This window comes from Salmo salar, chromosome 05 (genome assembly GCF_965601325.2).
Source record: "Salmo salar chromosome 05, fSalSal1, whole genome shotgun sequence".
In the NCBI taxonomy this organism is placed as follows: Eukaryota; Metazoa; Chordata; class Actinopteri; order Salmoniformes; family Salmonidae; genus Salmo; species Salmo salar.
In genome coordinates, this window is record NC_138295.1 from 63538725 (window position 1) to 63566140 (window position 27416).

At 42.5% G+C, this 27416-nt stretch overlaps 1 protein-coding gene across 16 annotated transcripts; it reads left to right on the forward strand.

Annotated features, from left to right (window-relative positions):
* Window positions 1–69: 69 nt before the first annotated feature.
* LOC106605429 (uncharacterized) lies at window positions 70–27275 on the forward strand. 16 transcript variants are annotated; one of them, XM_082975372.1, is made up of 11 exons: window positions 70–526; window positions 6421–6530; window positions 6665–7057; window positions 7251–7376; window positions 7467–7590; window positions 8236–8340; window positions 8491–8559; window positions 15097–15146; window positions 16311–16422; window positions 18873–19052; window positions 25169–27275. In XM_082975372.1, exons 1-3 carry the CDS (start codon window positions 460–462, stop codon window positions 6890–6892), a joined length of 405 nt encoding a protein of 134 aa, XP_082831498.1. In that variant the 5' UTR covers window positions 70–459; the 3' UTR covers window positions 6893–7057; window positions 7251–7376; window positions 7467–7590; window positions 8236–8340; window positions 8491–8559; window positions 15097–15146; window positions 16311–16422; window positions 18873–19052; window positions 25169–27275. The 16 variants fall into 16 exon arrangements, 15 of the variants coding, with proteins under 15 accessions (XP_082831498.1, XP_082831502.1, XP_082831500.1 ...); XM_082975376.1 differs by having other exon boundaries at window positions 26416–27275; XM_082975374.1 differs by lacking the exon at window positions 16311–16422 and having other exon boundaries at window positions 25169–25341; window positions 26416–27275.
* Window positions 27276–27416: the final 141 nt, after the last annotated feature.

A 27416-nucleotide genomic window follows, 5' to 3' on the forward strand; every position in this document is an offset into this window, starting at 1 on the left:
AGTTCACTGTCAATTATCTACGTCATATCTTTCCCGCCTATTTTCTGTCTACGTTACCTCAGTGACGTTTGGTTCAATACTTTATCAATGGCATTTGATGAAAGACTCAACTAAATCAGGTTGTATATAATAAATGAGGTACAAGGAAGCGTAACATCAAATATTTTGATCAAAGACTCAACTAATTAAGGTTGTATATAACAAATGAGACACAAGAAAACGCAACATCAAATCGATTGCCTTTGGCATTCTCAAACAGCGACTTCTTACTGTCATTCATTGGGACTGGAACTGTTTGTCCACTATCATGCTCCGTAGCTGCTGGGTTAACAGTACTGAGCATGAGCACCTACACCCTACGCGTGGACTAATTTATCTCCATATTTTTTTTTTTTTTTTTTTTTTTACAGTGATTCTAACATAAATGATAGAAGTTGATTACAAATCGTTCTTGTTGTAATGGGAGGCCAACCCAAGGGCAAAAAGAAGAGCAAAGCCAAGAGGAAAGAGCCGTACTCTAACGGAGGTATGTGACGTGTCTAACGCGTTAGCTAGATCGCTATAAAGGTAGTTGTCCCTGTGTGATAACTACAGTGCCTTCAGAAAGTATTCATACCGGTTGACATATTTCATATTTTGTTGTCTTACAGCCGGAATTCAAAATTGATTAAATATTTTATTTTTCCTTACCCATCTAAACACAATACCAAATCAAATGTATTTAAAGCCCATTTTACATCAGCAGATGTCTCTAAGTGCTTATACTAAAACCCCAAACACAGGGGCGAAAATCTGACATCAACTTTGGAGGGGACAATTACATTACATTTTCTCAAGAGCAATTCCTGAGGGGGACACCAAAAGTAGCGCTGTAACACATAGCCTACGTTGTAATATGTTAAATGTATATTGAGGAACCATAATTACTACTACTGGATAATTGATAGGTACAGTAGTTAACAGAAGGGTTGTCCCAACTTGTTCAAATGTTTAAATCATCATAATACTACTACTAATAATAGTTATAGCAGTGTTCCTTATCAGTCCAGTATGTCTGCAGGTATTTGTATTTACAACCAGCAATACCAAGAAAGGCCAGTAGGTGGCAATGGTACTGTACACTGTATGGGTGCAGTTTTCGTAAATACAATGAACATGGTGTGATCTCGTCTAAAATAATCTCCATTGAGTAACATCACAAAGTTGTTCTCCGTATTGAATTGACCTTTTAATTTGACTTTTTCTGATACATTTATAAAGTCATTAAATATGTGCCACTGGCCTGAGTCTACTACAATAGCTTTACAAGAACAAAAAGCTAAAAATAAGTACAGTTCTAAAAGCAAAATAACTACTTCAATGAATAACCCAAATAAATCAACCAAAATATCCTTCAGTCTGTGTCTCAACTCTTCAAACAGCAGCTATGGACAAGTATGTCACACAAAGTATGCAATTTTAAATAAAATAACATGAAATAAATAATTAGTAAGTGTACTGTCATGTACTAAAGCCTCCTGAGGACCTCTGCTGCCACTCCACTGCTGCTACAGGGGTATTTGTTGTGAAAGAGAGGGATAAATAATTAGTAAGTGTACTGTCATGTACTAAAGCCTCCTGAGGACCTCTGCTGCCTCTCCACTGCTGCTACAGGGGTATTTGTTGTGAAAGAGAGGGATCTGCACTGAAAGAGAATCTATGCACATTACAGACAACTACGCCGTTCAGTCTCTCTTGGCCCATGCTAGCCCGTAGCCAAGTCTTTAACCTGCGGAGTGCACTGAAACTCCTCTCAGCCTCACATGAAGACACTGGCACCACAAACAAAATTCTGATCAGCACCTCAACTTGGTCAAACAATCCCCGCACCTCCACTGGAAGCCTCCTGAGGACCTCTGCTGCCTCTCCACTGCTGCTACAGGGGTATTTGTTGTGAAAGAGAGGGATCTGCACTGAAAGAGAATCTATGTTCAGCTCTGGGTACTGATCTAGAGACTCATCCAACTCCCCCGTGAGAAGCGCTCTTTCCAACTTTTGCAGGACGTTTAGACTGTCCTGGTCAAAACGGTCGCCAAACTGAACCTCCACACCATCCAACACTTAAAGAAATTCTGCCCTATAGTGATCCACTGCTTTGCCAGCAAATCGTCTTGAGTGTGTCTCAATGGATTCAATGGATTCAATAGAGTCAATCAATGTTGTTGCTTTCTCATACAGTGCAAGGTAGCTTTCGTCTTTTCTCTTGCCTAAGAGATGACCGCACACACTCGACTGCAGCCTGCATACCAGAGACAGTCTGAGTTTTCTTCTGCAGTGAAATGTTTAGACATTCAAGCTCTCCACGAACAGCAGAGGCAAGTGTGAGGCCCAACACAGTCTTGCCTTTGCTGAAGTGCTCGAATAAGCCACTGGCAGTTGAAGCTGTCTTGGATGCAGTTTTTGCCATCTCCTCTAGGCTGCTTAGTACCCGCTCATACTGCCCTAGCACAGCTCTAATAGCAGTATTCCGCACAGTCCACCTCGTTGGACATAGGGGTTTCAGGGTGGTCAGATTTGTATCTTTGGACGTGGCAATTGATTCAAACATGCTCTTAAACTTTCCTGACTGGCCATAGAGGACACCTAACTGATGGACCCAAGAAAGGGAATCCCGGATCAGTGGGGAGGCTGTGCAGCCAGCCTGTGTAATCAGATTACACAGTGTGCTCCACAATGCACATAGAGTGCTAATGGCTGCTGCCTCCTCACAATTGCCTGTGCACCTGTGTATTTTCCTGCCATGTTTAGAGTCACCATCGTAGCTCTGCCCACGTAAGCCAGACATGGGCAAATTGAGCCTCAACAACACATCAGTTGCCACTTTCGCAATGCCCTTGCCTGTTGTCTCCGACACCCTGTATAGCCCAATAAACTCCTTGTGAGGGACAAGAACATGGTCAACAAAACGCAGGCAGACACTCCTGTTCAGCACCAGAGACATCTTGAGTACCATCAACAATTACTGAAAATTGTACAATCGGAAGAGACCTAATCTCAGCTGCAATGCCTTGAATGACTGTATTGGCAATGATGTTCAGAATTTCATTCTGTACTCCTAACTACCGGTACCCAAAAATACACAATTAATCAAAACAGCAATACCATTGCCTTAAACAAATCTTAGTTCAGTCACCAGTTTAAGTTGAGAGTGGGGATATCTATGGCATTCTCCAATTATGTCCCTATTTTACAAGTAAAAAAAAATTAGAACCTTTCATAATGTTGCCAAACAAAGACTCAAACTTACCTGAGACTCCCTGTCTCTGCCAGTCTGTCCCTGCATATCTGTCCCCAACTCTGCTGTCTGTGTGCCATCTGTTGCCTGCTCTGCCTAATGACATCAATGTGAAACATTTCTATTAGCATTTCACTTCTTTCTTATGAACATTTGATCAACTAGTCTTTGAGATATTAGGCTACTAGGGTTCTTACTTTGCGTTTTGGTGTACTGAAAAATACTCTGATGTCCGTCTTTTTTCTGCCATTTTTCTACCTGGCTGGCTGGCTGGCTACACACACAGTGTGTAGGTTATTTACAGTAGGAGATGGGCTTCTATCATTCTATATGGACTTCGATCTAAAAGGTAGCTAGCAAATGTGAAACGGATTAAAATGACAAGAGTTGACAGCTGTATGAGTTCACCATTTACACAACATATGCTGCAACCTTTTGTAATTTTAATAGTTTGTTTCATATTGGCTGCCTTCCAACAATAGCTGAATTTGCAAAGCTAGCGAGCACCAATTCAGTTTCAGTGGTGTTTGCTATAATCTTTGCTACCCGGATTAAATAAAGTTGAAATGAAATAAATAAATAAAAGTTCCCTTGCGACAATTTAGCTTTTGCAACAAGACCATTAAATATATTTAAGACAATGTTAGAAGAGAGTGTAGTTCTGTTCAGTTTGGATTTCAGTTTATCGCTAACCTTATCACAGGGACTTTGAAGCACTAACTTACATCATCTGCATGCTGATCTCAGAATAAATTGACGATAACAAAGATTCCATCTTTGACGAGGCCACATAAATGGAATAGGTACTAGCTAGCTTAATAGTTAATATTTGCGCGCTAGCTCTGCATATTCGGCTAGTGTGTGTGCGCGATTGACTGGATTAACCTCACGTCAGTTACGTGTATTGAGTGCCTTTCAGACAGTTGATACGACCTCTACGTTACCTAGCAAGCTAAGGAACTGGCAGTGGATCAAACCATTGTGAGGCAAAGGGTGGGGGTGTCGCAATCTTTTGAAACGTAAAAACGCGCTATTAAGTGTCTATAATCAGCACAATTGCTTTCATTGCGTATTATTAATATTATTTAAATTACATAGTTATGTTTCAGTGATATATTGGGGGGGACAAATTATATTTTTCCCAGGATGGGGGGGTCGTGTCCCCCCCGTCCCCCCCGGGATTTCCGCCCCTGCCCAAACAGCAAACAATGCAGATGTAGAAGCACGGTGGCTAGGAAAAACTCCCTAGAAAGGCAGGAACCTAGGAAGAAACCCGAGAAAGGAACCAGGCTCTGAGGGGTGGCCAGTCCTCTTCTGGCTGTGCCGGGTGGAGATTATTAGAGTACTTGGCCAGTAAGGTCAAATAATAATCACAGTGGTTGTAGACCACAGGTCAGTACCTCAGGAATAAATGTCAGTTGGCTTTTTGTAGCCGAACATTCAGAGGTTGAGACAACAGGTGTGGTAGAGAGAGTCGAAAACAGCAGGTCCGGGACAAGGTAGAGTAGCACGTCCGGTGAACAGGTCAGGGCTCCATAGCCACAGGCAGAACAGTTGAAACTGGAGCAGCAGCACGACCATGTGGACTGGGGACAGCCAGGAGTCATCAGGCCAGGTAGTCCTGAGGCATGGTCCTAAGGCTCGGGTACTCTGGAGGGGAGGGAGAGAGAGAGAGAGAGAATTAGAGGGAGCATACTTAAATTCACACAGGACACCAGATAAGACAGGAGAATTACACCAGATATAACAGACTGACCCTAGCCCCCGGCACATAGACTATTGCAGCATAGATACTGGAGGCTGACACAGCGGGGGTGTCAGGGGACACTGTGGCCCCTTCCGATGATACCACCGGACAAGGCCAACCAGGCAGGATATAACCCCACCGACTTTGCCAAAGCACAGCCCCCCACACCACTAGAGGGATGTCAACAGACCAACTTACTACCCAGAGATACCCCATATTGACAAAGTGAAAACATTTGTCAGTGATTACAGCTGTGAGTCTTTCTGGGTAAGTCTCTAAGTGCTTTCCACACCTGGATTGTGCAACATTTGCCCATTATTCTTAAAAAAAATATTAATGTTCTGCCAAAATGGTTGTTCATCTTTGCTAGACAACCATTTGCAGGTCTTGCCATAGATTTTCAAGTAGATTTAAGTCAAAACTGTCTTCTTGGTAAGCAACACCAGTGTAGATTTGTCCTTATGTTTTGGGTTATTGTCCTGCTGAAAGGGGAATTAATCTCCCAGTGTCTGGTGGATAGCATTCTGAACCAGGTTTTCCTCTAGGACTTTGCCTGTGCTTAGCAACTTTGTTTCTTTTTTATCCTGAAAAACTCCCCAGTCCTTAACAACTACAAGCATACCCATAACATGATGCAGCCACCACTATTAAACCCAGTAAAACCGTTTTAAAGCCTCCATTGGCCTCAATGTGAAATCCCCGAGCGGTTTCCTTCCTCTACAGCAACTGAGTTAGGAAGGACGCCTGTATCGTTGTAGTGACTGGGTGTATCGATACACCATCCAAAGTGTAATTAATAACTTCACCATGCTCAAAGGGATATTCAATGTCTGCTTTTTGTTTTACATTTCTTTGTGAGGCATTGGAAAACCTCCCTAGTCTTTGTGGTTGAATCTGTGTTTGATTTTCACTGCTCGACTAAATGACCTTACAGATAATTGTATGTGTGGGGCACAGGGATGAGGTAGTCATTCAAAAATCATGTTAAACACTATTATTGGTCACAGAGTGAGTCCATGCAACTTTTTATGTGACTTGTTAAGGACATTTTTACTCCTGAACTTTAGGCCTGTCATAACAAAGGGGTTGAATACTTATTGACTCAAGACTTTTCAGATTTTCATTTTATATTTTGAAAAACATCATTCCACTTTGACATTATGGGGGTATTGTGTGTAGGCCAATGACCAAAAAATTGCAATTTAATCAATTTCTATTCCGGCTGTAACACAACAAAATGTGGAAAAAGTCGAGGGGTGTGAATACTTTCTGAAGGCACTGTAGCTCTCTAGTCCGCTCTGGAAAGAACAACCTAGCGATCTAACTTGCTAGCTAGCTACAGTAACTGTAGCCAGACTTATGTAGGCTATTGTTGACAATAGGGACTGTGTTGCAACAGGCTCTGGACTGACAGGTCTGTCACCTCAAGACGGAATGAAGCTGAAGATGCAGGAGAAAGCTAAGAAAAAAACTGCTGAGAAATATACTGTAGAACAACTATTGGAGAAGGTAGAACACAGACACACACACACTCCAGACATACTCTCTCTTTATCCTGTTTCAGATGGAGTCAGGAGTGTGTGTAAAGTTTGGAGTTTGCCACACACGCTTCCCACTAACATCTGTCCTGTGTTGTGTTTCAGACTGAGGCGTGTATGGACAGTTTGGAGTTTGAGATGGCGGGGAGGTTCTGTCAGCGAGCACTAGAGGTGGAGCCTGACAACCTCCTTACCCTGGACCTGCTAGGACACATCCACTCTGAACTGGGAGACACACAGAGGGCCAAGGAAATATCCTTCACTGTGTGTGTATGGTGTTTGCGTGCATCTGTGTGTGTGTTGTGCAAACGCACATGCGTGTGTGTTCCTTAACCCCAGCTCTAAGTGTTTCTGCGTGCGGTGCAGTTGAGTCCTAATGAAGGTCATAGTAAATACATGTCTCTAGGGCAGATACACACTGGCCAGGAGGCTGTGCAATACTACACCAAAGGAATACAGATACTACTGTGTATGCTGGAGAAACACGCACAAGCCATAGTGAGTACACACACACACGTATTATGGATCTTGTTGAATGCATGTCTAACACAGAACACTAGGAGGAGCTGTTGCTTCAGTCTGAACACTTATACTGACTGTCACAAACTGACAGTATCATTAACTGACGGTCACAAACTGGCAGCCAGAGATGCTGACAACTTCTACCTCAACCATTCCCCTGTCACCCCAGGCAGGAGCAGGAGCTGAGGCAGAAGCCTCCCCACTCCAGGACTCGGGGTCAGAGATCCTGACAGCCAGAGACGTGTGTGTGTGTGGCCTACTGTTCTGTGGCAGAGATCTACTTCACTGACCTCTGGTAACACAAAAATCATATATACATTTTTGTTACCTGAAAGGCCTGTTGTGTATTGAATTCACAGATTTGTGTGTGTGCGTTTTTGTGTAGTATGGAGGACAGGGCAGGAGATCAGTGTCGAGAGGCCATAGAGAGAGCGTTGACCTATCACCCTGACAACCCAGAGGCAGTACAGCTGATGGCCAGCTACCTGTTCAATACAGAGAAGAACCAGGTCAGTACACACACACACACACACACACACACACACACACACACACACACACACACACACACTGTATGACTATAAATCAGAGGCCGGTACGTCTCCCGCTAAGTTATCATCTTGTTAAAGCAGTGATCAGAGTTAATTAATGTGAGAAAATGTAATCATATGCCATTAATCTGCTGAGCTAGGCACACACACATGAATCAGCTTATGACAGATATTAATGCAGAATTAGTTATGAAGCAGATACATTTGGGCACAGGGATCACATCTGACAAAGAGGAGGAGGAAAGATGGGGAGAGAGCGAGCAAAAGAAAGTGATAAGGGGAGAGAGAAAAATGGTCTATATCCTGAACAATCAGAGCATTTGCCATACAATTTTACGATAATCTGCTAGTCCTAGCACTGCAATGAGACAGGCCTCCAATTCTTCGGCAAGCCTTAATCTTTAGGGAGCAACAATAATAGCTAGCTAGGGATTTACTCCTAAATGACTCTAACATTTCAGAGGGGACGAGTTTTGGAATACTGCAGATGTTCTCAAGGTTACTTTTGATATCTCCTCCAGCCACCAGATGGCACTGTGGGTCTAACCAGATGGAGTTCATTTAACAGTTCAGGGGAGCAGATGTCTGATTTTGTGTGTGTAGGAGGGGAGGGAGTACCTGAGGAGGAGTGTGGATGCGTGGCTACCTGCCCTGAAACAGAGTGACGCTCCAGCCAGCAGAGAGGACATAGAGGAGGAACACACACAGGTGAGAGACTAACCCCCCCCTACACACAGGTGAGTCAGACAACCCAGAGCATAAAAGCCAAGTCAGAGAGCCAACTTATCGCTCTGTGTGTGTGTGTGTCACACACACACTCACTCACAGAATCTCTAACTGGTGTTGTTCCCTTTCCAGAGTGACATCCCACCGTATGAATCCCGCATCACCACGGCCAAACTCCTCATAGAGGCAGAAGAGTACGAGGTAGGAGTATGTGTGTGTAGGATGAGTTTTCTCTGTGAAAAGGCCAGTGCTCTGTATTCTTTATCTTTGCCCGAGATCATCTTCAATAATAGAGGAGTGGTCTTTACCCAGAGAGCGAGGTAAACGGAGGGAGGAACGGAGATGAGAGGATAGAGGGCTTTAGAAATGATCTGGAGGGAGAGGGGTGGAAAGGTGTGTGTGTCTGACACATTGTTTGTCTTCATCATCCTGCATGTGTCAGCAAGCCACACACACACACTACAGACTCAGTGCATCTATTGAAGAATCAGATACAATTGAGGAGATGAGGATGAAGATGGCTGTGAGCTTAGAAACATTCACCACGATAACAACAATATGGAAGCAGCAGATAACTGGAGATGCAGGACAAGATAACTCAGAGCTAGAATAACAGACTATTTTAGTCTTCTATTGTTAAAAAAAGTTTCAACACAGCAGTGGTAAAACCCAGAGGCAAGTCATTAACATCGCAGTTTTCAAACAACAACAACACACACATCAGAATCGAATAGGGAATCCGTTGTTAAACAGCGGACAAGAAGCATTTGACCCAAGTAGAGCAGAGAGGGAACAAGGGAGAGGAAGGCCGTGGTTACAACCAGGGTCAAATATAATTGGCTACGAATACGGATTTCTCACCCCTGTCCCATCCCTCTGTAAACTTCTTTCTCGTAACTATGTTCTGCATGTGTTATTTTACACATTCAAGTTTTTCTATTTACTCTATGCTTTACTCACCCTTTTCTGAACCCTCAACCAATTTGATATTTCTGAACAGCTGAAATAAAAACTCAGTTGTGATTTGAACGAACATTCCAAAAATACACAATATATACAAAAGTATGTGGACACCTTCAAATTAGTGGATTTGGCTTTTTCAGCCACACACGTTGCTGACAGGTGTATAAAATCGAACACACAGCCATGCAATCTCCATAGACAAACATTGACAGTACAATGGCCTTACTGAAGAGCTCAGTGACACGTGGCACCGTCATAGGATGCTACCTTTCCAACAAGTTCATAAAATGTCTGCCCTGCTAGAGCTGCCCCGGTCAACTGTAAGTCAATCAATCAAACAAATGTATTTATAAAGCCCTTCTTACATCAGCTGATGTCACAAAGTGCTGTACAGAAACCCAGTCTAAAACCCCAAACAGCAAGCAATGCAGGTGTAGAAGCACGTAAGTGCTGTTATTGTGAAGTAGAAGGAATAACAACTGCTCAGCCGCAAAGTGGTAGGCCACACAAGCTCAAAGAACGGGACCACCGAGTGCTGAAGTGCATAGTGCATAAAAATTGCCTGTCCTCGGTTGCAACACTCACTACCGAGTTCCAAACCGCCTCTGGAAGCAACGTCAGCACAATAACTGTTCGTTGGGAGCTTCATGAAATGGGTTTCCATAAAGCTCGCTGCCATTCGGCTCTGGAGCAGTGGAAACGCGTTCTCTCACGCTCCACCATCTGGCAGTCCGTCTGACAAATCTGGGTTTGGCTGATGCCAAGAGAACGCTACCTGCCCGAATTCATAGTGCCAACTGTAAAGTTTGGAGGCGGAATAATGGTCTGGGGCTGTTTTTCATGGTTCGGGCTAGGCCCCTTAGTTCCATTGAAGGGAAATGTTAATGCTACAGCATACAATGACATTCTAGATGATTCTGTGCTTCCAAATTTGTCTTCAGCACGACAGTGCCCCTGTGCAGAAAGCGAGGACCATACAGAAATGGTTTGTCGAGATCGGTGTGAAAGAATTTGACTGGCCTGCACAGAGCCCGGACCTCAACCCCATCTAACACCATTGAGATGAATTGGAACTCAGACTGCGATCCAGGCCTAATCGCCAACATCAGTGCCCAACCTCAGTAATGCTCTTGTGGTTAAATGGAAGCAAGTCCCTGTAGCAATGTTCCAACATCTAGTGGTAAGCCTTCCCAGAAGAGTGGAGTTATCTGGAAATAGCTCTGGTGGACATTCCTGCAGTCAGCATGACAATTGAAGCTCTGTGGCATTGTGTTGCGTGACAAAACAGCACATTTTAGAGTGACCTTTTATTGTCCCCAGCACAAGGTGCACCTGTGTTATAATCATGCTGTTTAATCAGCTACTTGATATGCCACACTTGCCAGGTTGATGGATTATCTTGACAAAGGATAAAAGGCTCACAAGAAGGATGTAAACAAATTTGTGCACAAAATGAGAGAAATAAGCTTTTTGTGTTATTTCCATCACTACATGTTGCGCTGCTATTTTTGTTCAGTGTATATGAAGGCTAGGCCTGTTTGTTTTATCGTATATCACCATAGCACAAGTAAGACGCAGTCTACACATCGTATTGGAGCGATGTTAAAGGCCCAGTGCAGTCAAAAATGTGATTTTTGTGTTTTTGTATATACACTTGGCCAGTTTATTAGGGACACCTATCTAGTACTGGGTTGGATCCTCCTTTATCTCCAGAACAGCCTGAATTTTTTGGGGGCATGAAAATGTTGCTCAATTGGTATCAAGGGACTTAACTTGTGCCAAGGAAACATTCCCCACACCATTACACCACCACCACCAGCCTGTTGACACCAGGCACAATTGGGCCATGGACTCATGCTGCTTACACCAAATTCGTAATTTCTCGGACTAGGCAATGTTTTTCCACTTTTCAGTTGTCCAGTGTTGGTCATCGCGTGCCCACTGGAGCCACTTCTTGTTTTTAGCTGTGGAACCTGGTGTGGTCGTCTGCTGCAATAGCCCATCCGTGACAAGGACCTACGAGTTGTGCATTCGGAGATGCCGTTCTGCACACCACTGTTGTACTGCGCCATGATTTGCATGTTTATGGCCCGCCTGTTAGCTTGCACGATTCTTGCCATTCTCCTTCGACCTCTCATCAATGAGCTGTTTTTGCCCACAGAACTGCCCCTGAAAGAATGTATTTTTATTTTATTTATTTTTTTCGCACAGTTCTCGGTAATCCGTAGACGCTATCGTGCGTGAAAAGCCCAGGAGGCTGGCCGTTTCTGAGATCCTGGAACCGGTGCGCCTGGCCCAGACGATCAAACCACACTCAATCACTTACGTCACTCATTTTGCCCATTCTAACGTTCAATCGAACAGTATCTAAATGCCTCAATGCCTGTCTGCGTGCTTTATATAGCAAACCACAGCCACGTGACTCACTGTCTGTAGGAGTGAACCATTTCACAATTTTTTTGTGAACAGGGTGCACCTAATAAACTGTCCACTAAGTGTATTTCCACACTATCGTAATGCCCTTTTAGTGTAAGAGCTGTTTGAATAGACCGCCTAAAACATCAGCCTGTTTTGGTGGGATGCAGTTTTGGCCTACCTGGTGACATCACCAGGAGGTAAATGAGTTAATAGACCAATAAGAGTTCCAAACCTCACTGCCAATAACAGCTAGTTTTCAGTTTTCCCCTCCCCACTCAGACCAGTCCCAGACAGTCCTAGCTAAATTCTTGCTTGAAACTTTGCTATTTTCTGAGAAGCTATTTCAGTTTGTTTTCAATTAAAATGGTTAAAAATAATCACAGTAAGGTACTTAATTGTTACCCAGAACTGATTTGATATTGAGATAAAAAAATTATTTAAATGCTACATTGGACCTTTAGGTAAATTCCAAGTGTCAAATTAATCACTTTGTTTTTCACTCATATGACAGGAGGTTACAAAGGTACGGGAGTCTGACTGAATAGACACTAATAAAGACACTACAAACACACACAAGCTTGCTCACGGCTACACATAGACACATAGAGTTATAAATGAGCTACTCCCAGGAGGGTGGTTTCTAACTGGTCCTGAAGCAAAGGGGACGACACGTTTCGTGTGTATATTTGTTGTTGCTGTTGAGTAATCTGCAGGCAACATTGCTGAACAGCACCATTTTACGTGAGTGCAGCGCATGGATAGGGACAAGACAAATGACTACAATAGTCAGGAGAGCTGTCTCACACACACACACACACACACACACACACACACACACACACACACACACACATTGTTTCAGAGACAGAGATGCAGGAAAACCAAAGCAACTGTGAATGACAATCAGTGTATTTCAACTAAGTGAATAATGCAGGAGGTACATCTATATAAAGACCATATAAACAGGTAAAGGTACTCAGCAGTTCACACAGGAATAATATTTTGTCCTTACAAGAGGTAGTGTCATGACAACCAGTCTTAGAGTTGAGTTGTTGTTGTCGTCATCATGGGTTGTCAGGGGAATGTCTGTCTGTCGTGAGTTGATGTCTGTTTTCTAGTAAGCTGTTACTCAGTGGTTGGCTCCATGGAGGTCTGGAACTAACACAGATAGTTGAGTGTTTAATTACATCGGCTAAATAGTTTATTGATCAACCTCCGCTCTAATACAAAACATGTACTCTGTAGACCATCAGGAATGAGATGTTGATTTCCCTCTAATCAGAATGTGTTAATTAATCAAACTTAATAATATCCTCTTGGAACACTCGTCCCGCATGCGGGATCAACATCCAGCGAAAAATCATATCGCCATATTCATAACAAAATGTAATAATTTTTTTTCCTCAAATATAGGACTATTTTATATCGTTTTATAGATACACCTCTCCTGAATCGAAACACGTTGTCCGATTTCAAAAAGACTTTACAGCAAAAGCAAAACATTAGATTATGTTAGGAGTATATCATAAAAGTAGCCACATAGCCAATTTCCCGACCAACCACATGCATCACAAATAACCAAAAAACAGCTAAATGCAGCACTAACCTTTGACAATCTTCATCAGATGACACTCCTAGGACATCATGTTACACAATACATGCATTCTTTTGTTCGATAAAGTTCATATTTATATATAAAAACAGCATTTTACATCGGCGCGTGACGTTGAGAAACTATTTTCACTCAAATGTATCCGGTGAATCAGCACTACAATTTACTAAATTACTATTCAAAAACATTTTTAAAATGTAATATTGTCATTCAAAGAATTATAGATTAACATCTCGTGAAAGCACCCGCTTTGCCAGATTTAAAAATAACTTTACTAGGAAATCACACTTTGCAATAAAAGGGGATGCTATACTCAGAAAAATAGGCTAGGGATACAGGTCGGCGCCATCTTGGAACAATCGAATATCAAATCTAATCTTGTATACTATTGTAAATATTCCCTTACCTTTGATTATCTTCATCAGAAGGCACTTCCAGGAATCCCAGGTCCACAACAAATGTAGTTTTGTTCGAAAAAGTTAATAATTTATGTCCCAATAGCTTATTTTTGTTAGCGCGTTCTGAAGGCTACTCCAAATGTACCGTCGTCCGCGGGACTTCTCGTCACGAAAGTGAGAAAAAAAAAAAAATATTTAAGTTCGTTCAAACGTTGTATAACATAAATCTTTAGGGCCTTTTTCAACCAGAGCTTCAATAATATTCAAGGGGGACGGTTGCATTTCAAAACGTTTCGAAAGGGGAGGGTAGCCAGGGGCGCCCGCGTCATAATGGTAATGGCCCTCCCCATGTGACCAAGATCAACAGCCTCTCATTCGGTCAGTTTGTACTGTAGAAGACTCAAACCACTTTGTAAAGACTGGGGACATCTAGTGGAAGCCATAGGAAGTGCTCAATGAACCATAACTCACGGTGTGATTTATAGGCAAAGTGCTGAAGTTGAGTCCGCAAATCAGATTTCCACATCCTGTTAGAAACTGTCTGGGGGTTTTGACTGCCATATGAGTTCTGTTATACTCACAGACACCATTCAAACAGTTTTAGAAACTTTAGGGTGTTTTCTATCCACATCTACTAATTATATGCATATCCTAGCTTCTGAGTTTGAGTAGGAGGCCGTTTAAAATGGGCACGTGTTTTTTTCAAAAATCGCTGTAGCGCCCCCTATCCTTGGCGTGCGTCAAGAGTTAATACCTCTCAGCAGGTAATCAGCGCAACAATTAATTAACACACACGCACACACTTCGTCTCTCGCATACACAAGTGATGATAAAAAGTGCAAGAGGGAAGAAGAAAATGGGACAGGTAACTCTTTGAAGAGATGCGTGCGATCGTAGGAGGAGCAAGGTGAACTAGTCTGGAATCCTCAGTACAGGAGGGCGTGGACTGGTGATCAGGTCTAGTGATAAGGACTATAACTATTGACCATGACCAGTTCTGTATTGGTTGTTGAGGTCAAGGAGTATTGGAAAGGAGCGATATTGACTGATTATTGATAGTAATCATGAGATTAGCTTCGTTGTGTATTGATGACTGTGTAAGCTGTCTTGTTGCTATTGACGACCGTGTCAATGGATCACTGGGTTCTGAGAGTCTAATCAGACTCGCTGATCACATCCATTGATTAGGGCAGCAGAAAGAGCGAGATGTGTGTGACAGGAAACACCTCGCTCTCTCTGCCTCCACACACACAGCCACTCAGGCTAGGAGCAGGATGTGCTTGATGTATAATGAACAACAGAAATGATGTTTTTTTTTTTTTTTTTTTAATGATTTCTCTCTGTCAGCAGTAGATGTGTTGGAGGGTCTACTAGAGGAAGATGACGAGGTGGTGCAGGTGAGTCATGATGTCAGTTTTTTTAAAGTTTTTTTAAAGTTTTTTACAATACCAAACATCCACATACAAATGACAGCATACAGACACACACAAACATCAACAACATCACCCCTGCCCAGGCCCACCTGCTCACACCCCCATCTCCAGCACCCGCGTCACTCTCTCTGCCACATGGCCTCAACTGCACCATTTTGTTTCTCTCCGTCGCCCACATACTTTCAACATTTAGACAATAAAGCATTTTACCTTTTCCATTGTGTTAACGAGGAATTGGTTGATTTCCAGTTTTAAGTGTACGTTTTTTCAAGATGATTGATGAGAAAAGTATTGTCCAACCCATTGGGTATCTCACTGCACCCTCATATGCCAAGTCTTGAAATACAGTATGCAGACAGACTAATTAAAAGTTCATTTACATGAATACTTCTGACAGCCAACTTTCTAACTCTCCCCATAACTTTTGGACTTCCCCATTCCCAGAAGGCATGGGTTATTGAGTCATTATTAGTTTTACTCTTAAGACATGACTCTGCCGTTGTGATGTAGAATTTATACATTTTGTCTCTTGTATAATAAATTCTATACTTTAGTTTATACTGGGTTAAGCGTCCATTTTCGTGCACTGTAATTCTGTTAGTTATGATCCAACATTACGGCCATCTTGTGCCAATATCAGTTATTTTTAAGTCTTGGTTCCAATCGTTTTTTTTCTTTTTTCTAAGAGATTGTCAGTTGGATATGCTCTCTGCAAGGTTTTGTATACATTTTTTCTTTATTTTTTGGTATACTTTACCTATCATATTTCCTTTTTTGACTCAAATGGGATTCCCTCAAGATTGCTCTGATGTCCAAAATATTTTAAATAAATATTTCTTGATATAAAACTTTTAATATCTACATTGGTCAGTTTAAAATTGCTTTTTAATTCTGTCATGGAAATACATGTATTTCCTATTACTGTCATTTACAGTTTCTATGCCTTTAGTTTTCAATGTGGACCATTTTATCTGTGAATTCTGAAAAGCTATCCAAGGATTGTTCCATAGGGTTGTGTTTTTAGGGAGTGATATTGGTTCTTGTAGAATATGTTACATTTTCTTCCATTGTTATAGTGTTCTTAACTATGAAGTTGTTCATGTTTTTACCTTTATCCTTTGAAAATAGACACGTGAAAGATTCTGGGGCAGTTTTATGTGTGTGAAGTGAGCAGGACCCACAACTGCAGCATCTGTTCAGTTCTCTCTGCTCCAGAGCCATATTGGTATTCCTGCAAGAGGTGTGTGTGTGACAACCTAACTGCAGTTTGCTCATTCTTTCTCACCCTTCCTCCTACACACCTCAGCTGACAGATTGAGAGCAGTCACTTGCTGAACCTTTGAACTCATTCAGGAGACACCTGCTCTAAGCAGAAACACTTACATATATATATATATACACACACACAGTTTGAACTCCTATGAATATACAGTGAAGCGTATGTTTTGTCAGTAGTGTTCTCCATCAGAATAACCTGTATAACACAACTGAACCTGACGATGACACAACCTACTCTAAACCCTCTATCCACAGCTCAAACTGTATTTATGCTAACCATTCTTTTTGATAAGTCACTCACCTCGGTAACTCATGCATTGTTAATGGACCCAAACAGCTGCCAGTAGTCAAGGTGGTGGTACCTAACTCGCTGTACAAAGTAGTACTTTGGCAACATTTTTGGCAACAGTAGAATTCTGACTTAGATGTCTTTACATAGACCTTGTTAAAACTACAAATACTCTCTAGAACCAAATGGTATCCGTGACTGTTGTTTCGTCCAAGAGGACTGATTGACACCTACCGTAAAATCCGGACTATAAGCCGCAACTTTTTTCCCAGGCTTTGAACCTCGCGGCTTAAACAATGACGCGGGCTAATATATGGATTTTTCCCACTTTCAATTTTTTTCTCCAAAAAAACACATTCTGTGACGTGCTCAGTTTTTTGGCGGCATGAAGCTTTCATTAGACCGATGAAATTGCCGAACGGGTTAAAGTCAAACAACTTTTTTGTTTACTGTTTAGATTAAATCGAGCGCTCTCAAACTTCCCATCATTCTGATTACGGTAGTCATTTTGTCACCCTCATCATGGCAAAGACACAGAGAAATGCATATGATGCAGCTTTCAAGTTAAAGGCGATTGATCTGGCTGTTGGAAAAGGAAATGGAGCTGCTGCACGGGAGCTTGGTCTTAATGAGTCGATGATAAGACGTTGGAAACAGCAGCGTGAGGAATTGACTCAGTGCAAAAAGACAACTAAAGCTTACTGCAAATTTTTTATTTTTTGTTACAAGCCGTGTTTCGTTAAAGCCAGTGTAAAGTTAATTTGTTTCAATGTACCGGTAGGCACCTGCGGCTTATAGACATGTGCAGCTTATTTATGTTCAAAATTATATCTATTTTTTAATTCAGTGGGTGCGGCTTATATTCAGGTGCGCTTAATAGTCCGGAAATTACGGTACTTACTGTAGACTTATCATTAAGAGAGTAACGTGTGGGTGTTGAGTGGATTCTCTGATGTTCTTAATTAGCTGGCTCGTTCATTTGCTGAGACGAGTGGTGTGTGTGTGTGTGCTTAGTTTAATACAACCATAAATACAAGCAAAACAGACCATATTTCATAAACACTTTCAAAGAGACTTATTCTAATGAAGGTTCTTTGAGGAAGCAAAGACATTCTGATTGAAGTAATTACCCAGATCTAGACACACACACAGGTCAGTATTCAAAAGTTCTGAAACCGCTATGCGCAACTTCAGTTACGGAGTTGTAGATCAGGTCATGAAGAGGATGCTTCTAATAATTGTATAATCATTCAAAAGGCATAAAGTTATGTTCAGCCTTCAAGCCTCTTGTCTTCATGAGTGCGTGCGTGCATGCATGCATGTAATGGGTCTGCTGATAGAGGTGGAGGTCGCTGTTGTTTTCTGTTGTAAAATGAATAGTAAACGAGGGGAATGTTAATGTCCTGCTTCTGCAGGAAGTGTGGGTGGCTGATCCTTGTCCTCAGATGAGATGCACACATGTTTCTGAAGTACAAGTATGCTGTGTGTTGTAGGTGGAAGGGTGAGGGTAAACTATGTAGGGTGTGTTTAATGTGGGTGTGTACACTATTGGTATGAGGGAGAGAGAATACAACCGGTAGTGTAGGTGAGAAGGAATGCAATGTGTGTAGCTGTGTTTTGTCCTTTAGTCTGTTGGTGTGTGTGTGTGTGTGTGTGTGTGTGTGTGTGTGTGTGTGTGTGTGTGTGTGTGTGTGTGTGTGTGTGTGTGTGTGTGTGTGTGTGTGTGTGTGTGTGTGTGTGTGTGTGTGTGTGTGTGTGTGTGTGTGTGTGTGTGTGTGTGTGACAGCGCTGTCAGATTGACGGATGGAGCCGAAAGTTCGAAGACAAACTGCAGGGGCACAGGCCCAGCTCGTTACCATAGTGGCAGCTCATGAGGATGCCGTGAGCATTTCAATAAGTGCCTCCGGTGTGTGTGCGCGTGTGTAAAGCCTGTTTGTCACAGTTCCAGGTACAGATTTCACGCAGACTAGACCGTTAAATGTGTTTCCCCTGTCACAGCTGAGCTCACTTAATAAAATCCACCTTTCTTCCTTTCTCTCTCTCTCTCTCTCTCTCTCTCTCTCTCTCTCTCTCTCTCTCTCTCTCTCTCTCTCTCTCTCTCTCTCTCTCTCTCTCTCTCTCAGGTGTGGTATTTCTCAGGCTGGGTGTGTTACCTGCAGATGGAGAGAGCGGAGGAGGAGAGAACAAGGGAGGAGAGAGAAGAGAGCGATGAGCAGAGAACAAGGGAGGAGAGAGAAGAGAGCGATGAGGAGCGTGAAGCGTTGAAGGAGGCAGCCAGATCTTACCTGACCAAAGCCAAGAAGGTACACACACACACACACACACACACACACACACACACACACACACACACACACACACTGATGAGGCCATGTATTGATGTCAGTCTGTTTGGTCAATATTGTACTGTCAGCTTGTACAGTCAGTAATACACATGTATGATACAGAGCTTCACTGCTGGCAGTGATTCTGAAATGTTAACCCTATCTTAATTTAGAATTTTGTTACACTCTATATGGAGAGTCCTATGAAGTGTGTGTGTGTCCACGAATAGTAAACAAACAAAAGGTTTAGGGTTAAGGTTAGAATTACTTTTAGGAGCTAGTGTTCATTTTTAAGGTTAAGGTTCGGTTTTGGGGTTAAGGTTAGGGAAATAGGATTTTGAATGGGACTGAATTGTGTGTCTCCACAAGGTTAGTTAGACAAGACTGCGCGTGTGTGTGTGTTATGCGCAGGTCAGCTGTTTGTTCAACCCCACCGCAATTGCTAATAAGCCATCCGCAACCACCGAACTATGTGATAAAGTGGAAATCTAAAGCTCGCATCTGACCGCTAATATAGAAAATGTCCTGTACAGTCAGAGATGCTGGAACCATTTTTTAACTGGGGGTGCAGGATTTATTTTTAGATGGGCATATGTTTCTGCTTTCCAACATTTTGTTAAGCTATTTGTTACTCAACTTGTCTATAATTAGATACATGCAGATTTTGTCATTTACTTGTTGCCTTAGAAAACAAAATAAACCCTTGCTCAACAGAAAATATGTATGTATACATCGATAGAATGAATGCTTCAATCTAGTTGACATCGGTAAAGTTCTCTTTCATCTCTGTTTCTCTGCGCAGAAATAACCCTTAAAAATGGGAACGATTTTCTGTGCAAAATGTCCAAATTACCAACATTTTACCAGTTTTAAGTAAGGATGCAACAGTGCAGCGGGCCCACGGTTCGGTATGTATCACAGTTTGTGGGGTACGGTTTCGGTATCTTTATATTTAAGAAAAGTGTGCGCTTGTATGACTCATAAAGGGGACGAGTTGGCAACACGTAGCTCTTCATCTCCCAATCCAGTACATAGTGAACCGTCACAGTGAGGTAGCTTCCAGTACACAGTGAACCGTCACAGTGAGGTAGCTTCCAGTACATAGTGAACCGTCACAGTGAGGTAGCTTCCAGTACACAGTGAACCGTCACAGTGAGGTAGCTTCCAGTACATAGTGAACCGTCACAGTGAGGTAGCTTCCAGTACATAGTGAACCGTCACAGTGAGGTAGCTTCCAGTACATAGTGAACCGTCACAGTGAGGTAGCTTCCAGTACATAGTGAACCGTCACAGTGAGGTAGCTTCCAGTACATAGTGAACCGTCACAGTGAGGTAGCTTTGAGTTGCTCTGGAGGGCCAACTATCAGTGGAGAGAGCTAGATAGGGTGTCTCTGTCAATTCCTTTTCAATTTCTCTCTGTGATGTTTCATAGAGTTTAGGAATTACTTCGCTGCTGAAATGTGTGCGAGAGGGGACATTGTAATGCGGTAAAAAAAAAATGTATCAGGTGACGAAATCCGGAGTCAGTAACCACCGAATAGGGCTGCAAATCTTTGGCTATGAATACTCCCACTGCTTTCCTTATTTCTTTGTGCTTTTTGGAATTTATCGCAAATTGTTGTTGGAAGGCAGCAGCGAGAGATTGTTGTGTTTTCGCTAACGAGTGGACGCTCCTTGCTCCACCTGCAAGGGATACGGCCAGGTGATGGCCACGTAAATGACACATCATGTTAGAAGTGTTTCCACTCGAGTAGCCGACAGTGGCAAAGCAATGCTCGCAGACTGTACTTTGTTTGTTTACGGTCTTCTTACCCTCATCGTATTGAACGCAGAATCCAAAATGTTCCCACACAGCTGATTTGAAAGACGGCGTTGCTTCTCTCTGTCTTGCCATTGTCACGTTGGAGCTGACAAAATATTATTTTTAGTTTCCATTCTCTTCATGGGGCCCCATTAGGGAGGTTTCCTACTGAGATGTCATTGCAAATTGTTCATTGGTTGTTTAAGGGGAGGGGGTTGCTGTCACTGCGGTTGCCACATTTTGAGACATTGCTGTGGAGTAAAGTTTGTCAGCCCTCAGGAGCCACCTAACGGCCACAAGCTGCGTGTCTGGTTTGGTGGATCTGAATGTACAATGTGCATGTAGTCTGCAGCCCAATAAGCAAGTTTTGGAAATTATAGGAAAATGACAGGCATACCGTAATTCCACGGTTCACGTGTGTGTATTGAGCCGTAGGGGGCGTACCAAACGGTTCGATAACATACTGTGTACCCTTGCATCCCTAGTTTTAAGGGAGTTAAAAGCTGTGAAAACAACCCAACATGTTTCTGATGAGATTCAATTTGGGCTTGGATGCATATTTTATGTGGTTGAAATACTATCAGCTTTTTCGATGCTGATAAAGATAGGACCTTTACAGACGGTCCCTAACCGCGCATTCATTCTTTCAAGATAAATAAAAAATATTTCTCCACTGCTCTTTCCAAGTCAATTTACATTTGGTGTATCATTTTACTGCAAGAACTGCTTAATTCTTCAGGAGTTAATATTAAGACTATGCGAGAGGTTATAGACCCACAGTTAATGTCCAGATTTCAGTTCCTATTCCATTTAACCCATCTGAACAGTACAGTTCCCTTGACATATTTGAAGTCCCAGTCTTGTGACTGTCATTTGTATAGCTCCTCACAACCATCACACATCATCTTTCCCATATATTACTTTTCTGGTCCTCCCTTCTCTTTATTTTAAACTCCATTTCGCAGCTTTTCTCTTATTGAATTATACTCCGACATTGTCCTTTTTGCCTCAGTGGACCGACGTAAAATCTTCTGCCGGTGTTCCCAAAAGCATTTGGCAATTGCTGTGTATTTGGCGCCTGTACAGTTGGGCCCTGAAGCTTAGGCTTACGCACTGACGTCAGATACAAATAATTAAAGGAAAACCCCAATGTAACCTATAGCTATGAATTGCACAATAATTATACATTTATGGATTTTTCTCTTTATTCAACCCGCCCGCCTGCCACCCACCCACCCTTAATCCACACAATATTTCATGACCATAAACCTGCCCACCCCACGGATATAACCACGGGGACTGCGGGTTAGTTTCAACCCGCGCATCACAAGTGTGTGTATGAGAGTCTTCCCTCGTAACAGACCAGTGTTTGTGTGCGTGGTGTTAATTATTAAAGTGTTCAGTCTCAAAGTTAGTCAGAAACACTGAACATGTTAATGAGGCCTACTACATACTGGCTTGTTTAGACAAAAGTCCACTTCTAGCATACTTAATTATGTTGTTAGCACTGTTTGTGTGAGTGTGCATATTTAATTACATTTGTGCATGTCTGTGCCTGTGTATGTGTCTGTGCACATTTGATTATGTTCGTTAGAAATATCTCCATTATTCATTTCCCCTCTGATGAATGTGCATCGCCACATTACTTCTAAAGAGACAGACCCTGTTTCTCTTCGGCTCCCTCTCATGGAAGTTTACAAGGGGGTTGGATGATGGTTGACCTTGACACCCCTCCAGCCATCCCTTAACCCCTCTTAGAGGAGAGAAGAGGAGCTGTAAACTCATAGCCCCTTATAAAGCCACAAATAGCTGTATGCAATTTGTATGTTTGTCACAGGACACAGGCATGAACACCATGCGCGCACCGCACACACACACACAGGTAGTGGTGTGAACAGTACATGTCTTTGGCAATTTATCTCTCTCTAGGGGAGTCGTACACACATACGTGCACACACCAGTGTTTCTGTTAGCTGACAATAGCCGGCTTTTGGCATAAAATATCTATTTTTAAGCCTTTAAATAAAACTGTCCAGGAGAAGAAGAAAAATCCCATGGCAAAATAATGCTTTTATGAAATACCAGTCGATGTAAACACATTTGACCACTCATGCTTAACGGTCTATAGGTTAATTTGCATAATGTAGTGGAATTAAATTGGCGCGCGTGTACTTTTGTTAGTCGTTATGTTTATCACATGCTCACAGCATACAGACACAGAACCTATGAGAGGAAAATCTGTCAGACAGTGCGAGAGCTGCTGCTACAGCTTCTCAAACAGCTCATTCGTTGCTGCTGGAGTGAAACGTGCTTTTATAAGCCCAATCATTCTAAAACAATTCTAAATCCACAATTTAAAAAGAGCTAGGACTACTATTTTTATTTCTCAACTGGTAGGCCTAATTGAAACTCGCTTCCTATTTGCCATTCAAGTGCATGTAGGCAACTTTAGGCAGGCTTCAGCGCGTCACACATCACTTTGCAATGAGCTGGAAGCAGTATGCATTTTGAAAACATACTTCATTGTTTGAAACTCTGAACATTTTTACTTCATATGATGAGGCATGTCTTACCACGCTTCAAAGTACCGACCGTAGAAACGTGGAGGCAATTATTTATTTCATTGTCATATTAGCAACTCGTGGTAGTTGTTGCATCTTTAGATCTCCCCTCTTTCTAAATTTCTAATTGATATTTTTCATCTCTTGTCACATGAAACCACTCACATGTGCGGTGTGATTTTGACAACAGCGTCTACCGCTAAATGCATTATGGAGCGTACATTCGCGAGCAGCCTTGTGCACATTGCTGCGCTTATAATGTAAAGAATTAATAGTTTATCAACGTTCTGATTTGTTGCATCAGCCTCATTGCTTATACATTTTTTTTTTTTTATGTATCCAAGGCCTACTGGTTGTATGAATTTGGGATATATTGTCCCACAACTGTCCCAGAGTCTGTTTGGAATAGGCTATTTCTTTCTCAACAAACTGACCAATAGAAAAGGTAAACTTTTTCCACTATGGGGGATAGTAGATTGACATAGGCTAGTGATTTTTCTGTTTGTTACTCATCTTGTTGGCTGAGGACAAGTATATGTGGCAGTTATTCTAACATCTTCAAATTGCTCATCGGAATTCGGTAAGATGGACGCACACCATTGCATCCTTGACTTGCATGTTCTGAGTAACCATTATCTAAACGTGAGTTCTGTCATACTGAGCACCGTGGGTTGACGCCCTAATCAGGTTGCGCACCCAATGCATATAGGTCCGGTAAATCTCTCAAATGTCCGTTAAATAAAAATGCTGCCGGTTAAATGTCCGGCGCCACATTTTCCTAACAGAAACCCTGACACACACATTATTAACACTTCACCACTCCTGGAGTTCACTCACGCTTTTCAACCACAGCATTAAAATTACATCACACACATATCCTCCAAGCCATCCATACCCTAAGGGATCGCCTCTAGCTCATCAAAGAGTAAAACACTTGACCTCCACTTGCTCCTTCCCACACACACTCATTTATACACACACACACACACACACAAACACACACACACACACACACTCTTTTACTCCATGCACACACAATACTGCCTCTCTCTCTGATGATTTTACTATTGATTTCACCTCCTCTGCTGTTAACCATACCACACCATCCCTCAGCCCTCTACTCCCCTACACTCCACCTCTCACATCATTCCCTACCCTGCTCTCCTCATCTCCTGAGAGTGTGTGTGTGTGTGTGTGTGTGTGGGTGTGTGTTTCTAGGTTGGAGTTTGAGCAGTGATCTGTCATACAGACAGGAAGGTCACTTGTGGAGCAGAGAGAGAAGGCGGGGGGGAGAAAGATGGAGAAGGTGAAGAAAGGGGGATGAAGAAAGTAGTGTGGGTCAGGAGAAAAAGAGAGAGGGTGAAGGATGGAGGGAGTGGAGACACAGCAGGAGAGATTTGTAGGAAGTTTGAGAGGAGCTGAGATAGGAGAGGGGGATTGTGATTTAGAGGGAGGTGAGGAGAAAGTCCTTGATCTCTATTAGATTCACCCAAAGAAAGAAGGAAAGTAAGTCTATCATTCATTTTGCCTCAAGGGCACATCGACTCTCACTTTCACAATTTCTGCTGCTCTTTTTATGAGATATGTGCAATTTATTGTATGTACACTTAATCAACCTGAACCTTCAAGGAAAGCTTTAGGGATCTGGAGCGTGAGGAGAGGGGAGGAGGGGAGAGAAAGAGGAAGGAGAGGGTGAGATAATTAAAGGGTTAATTTCCCTCCTCTCTTCATAGGTCAACACCCTCACCCCCTGTCACAACGGCTTAAGAAAGACGTGTCATTGGGTGTGTGTACGTGTGGCAGTGGCCAGATGTGCCTCAGAGACGCCAGGCTTTGAGGGAAAGCTTCTTGGATTAGACCAGAGAACCTGCTGACCCGTGATGAACACACACAGACCAGCTGACCAGTGAAAGAGAGACACCAACACACTCTCACACATACACACCACACCACACAGAGCAGCCAACCTGTGAAAGAGAGAGACACAAACACACTCTCACACATACACACCACACAGAGCAGCCAACCTGTGGAAGAGAGAGACACAAACACACTCTCACATACACAGAGCAGCCAACCTGTGAAAGGAGGGAGGGAAACTTGCATTACTCTAAATGAGAAATGTGGTTAATTGATTGTGTGGCTTTGCTGAGCTCAGCACTCTTCTCTAATATATAACACTGTTCATTTAACTAACGGCTATCGCAGTGAAAAATCATACTATCCTGGCAGATACGTTCCTTTTTATAAATGAGCATTCCATAAACGTCACAGCTTATGTTGAATAAGTACATTTTATCGAAATGCCATGCTACTCAATTGATCAGCTTGAAAATGAAGGACATCAACTGTCTCCAAATGAGCTCCTAGGGGGCCAAGCATCTTCAGTCATGGCCTACTGCTTGGAGACTGTTCCTGGGGTGACACAAATGCATGCACGTACGCACACACAAACTATTTTGGCAGGGTTACACTGTAAGTGTGAAGGTGATGTGTTCCTGCTGCTGTTTGTACTTTGTGTGCACGTACGTGCGTGCATGGATGAGACAGAATAATGCAGTTCAGCCCAGATTCTCAGACCTGCTTATCTCCCTCACTAGAGGAGAAGTTGTTTCGAACAAAAAGAATGAATCAGTGTGTGCGTATGTGTGCTGTAATGTGTGTGTGTGGTGGTGGGTTCCATTCTGTTATCAGTCCAGTGCTTCCACTCAGGCAGAGAGTTTTATACACCGGGAAATCTACTGGTCCCCCCTACAATAGGCTTTTGTAATGGTCCTGCTTCACAGCACATTTCACTGAGATAACAACAGCAATACTGTGTATGCGAGATAGAGCAGAGAGAAATCCTATCTGCTTTCCTTGTTCTGCTGAGCCCAATACACCAGGAAAGAGGCATTTTTCACAATAAGTCGTGGTGGAAATGTGCATGTATGTAACAAACTGTGTCTCTCTCTCTCTCTCTCTCTCTCTCGCTCGCTAGCTATACGTGAAGTTGCGCTGTGACGACGGACCCATACTGGAGCACATGGAGCAGCTGCTGGGGGGTGAGACGGAGGGGGAGGAGGGGGACACAGACCCTGCCCTGGATGAAGACTTTGAGCTCTACAGTGAGGATGAGGGTGCCATGGAACATTGACCACACCCCTCTCTACCAGTGATGTAGTGGTAAAACAGTAGGTTGGTAACGCTGAGAGACGTTCGCGGTGAATAAAGTAATGCTCCCCACGTTTCCAATGTCTTTTTCTGTGATAGGTGCGTAAATAAAAAAAAACAGGGTAAATGGTGTTTAGACTGCATTCAACTCTCTACTTTTATAGTGCACTATTAACACGGACATTAAATAAAGGTAAAGTTTATAGAAATGTAGTTTACTAAGACCTCTTACCTATCTCTGTACACCTCACAAACTAGACCAGATGCAACACTTTGTTTGAAAGCAGCAGTTGCGAGTGCGACAGTCGATGGGTCGTTGAGTTTTCTCTGACGCTCTCTCTCGCTAGATATTATCTGTATTGTGTTCTCAGAAGTGCCTTTCTGCTGTTCTACCCTGAGTTTCCCAGAATCATATGACACCTCTCTCTGTCATATTAGTGCTGAATTGTTTTCTGTATTTGAAAGGTGTGATTGACATGTCGACTCAAGCTTTGTTTCCATTGTCCTGGACTGAACCAGATAAAAAAACAACTTCAATGTTGTCTTTTTTTTTCTCAATCTGCATATTTTTTTGATTCATGTTGTAATAATGAGGTGAATGTTTACTTCCCTTGATGACCCAGGCTCACTTTAGAAAAGATTCCATTCTGAATGTGACCGGCTAAAATAAAGAACTAATACAGAATAGATTTTGAGTGAAATGGCTTTCTTGCAACCTCTAAACCCAACAATGCAATTAACAATAACAAGAACAAAAACACACAATAAATAAAAAATATATTATACAGGGCCAGTTCCAGTACCATATTTACAATGTGCAGGGATACT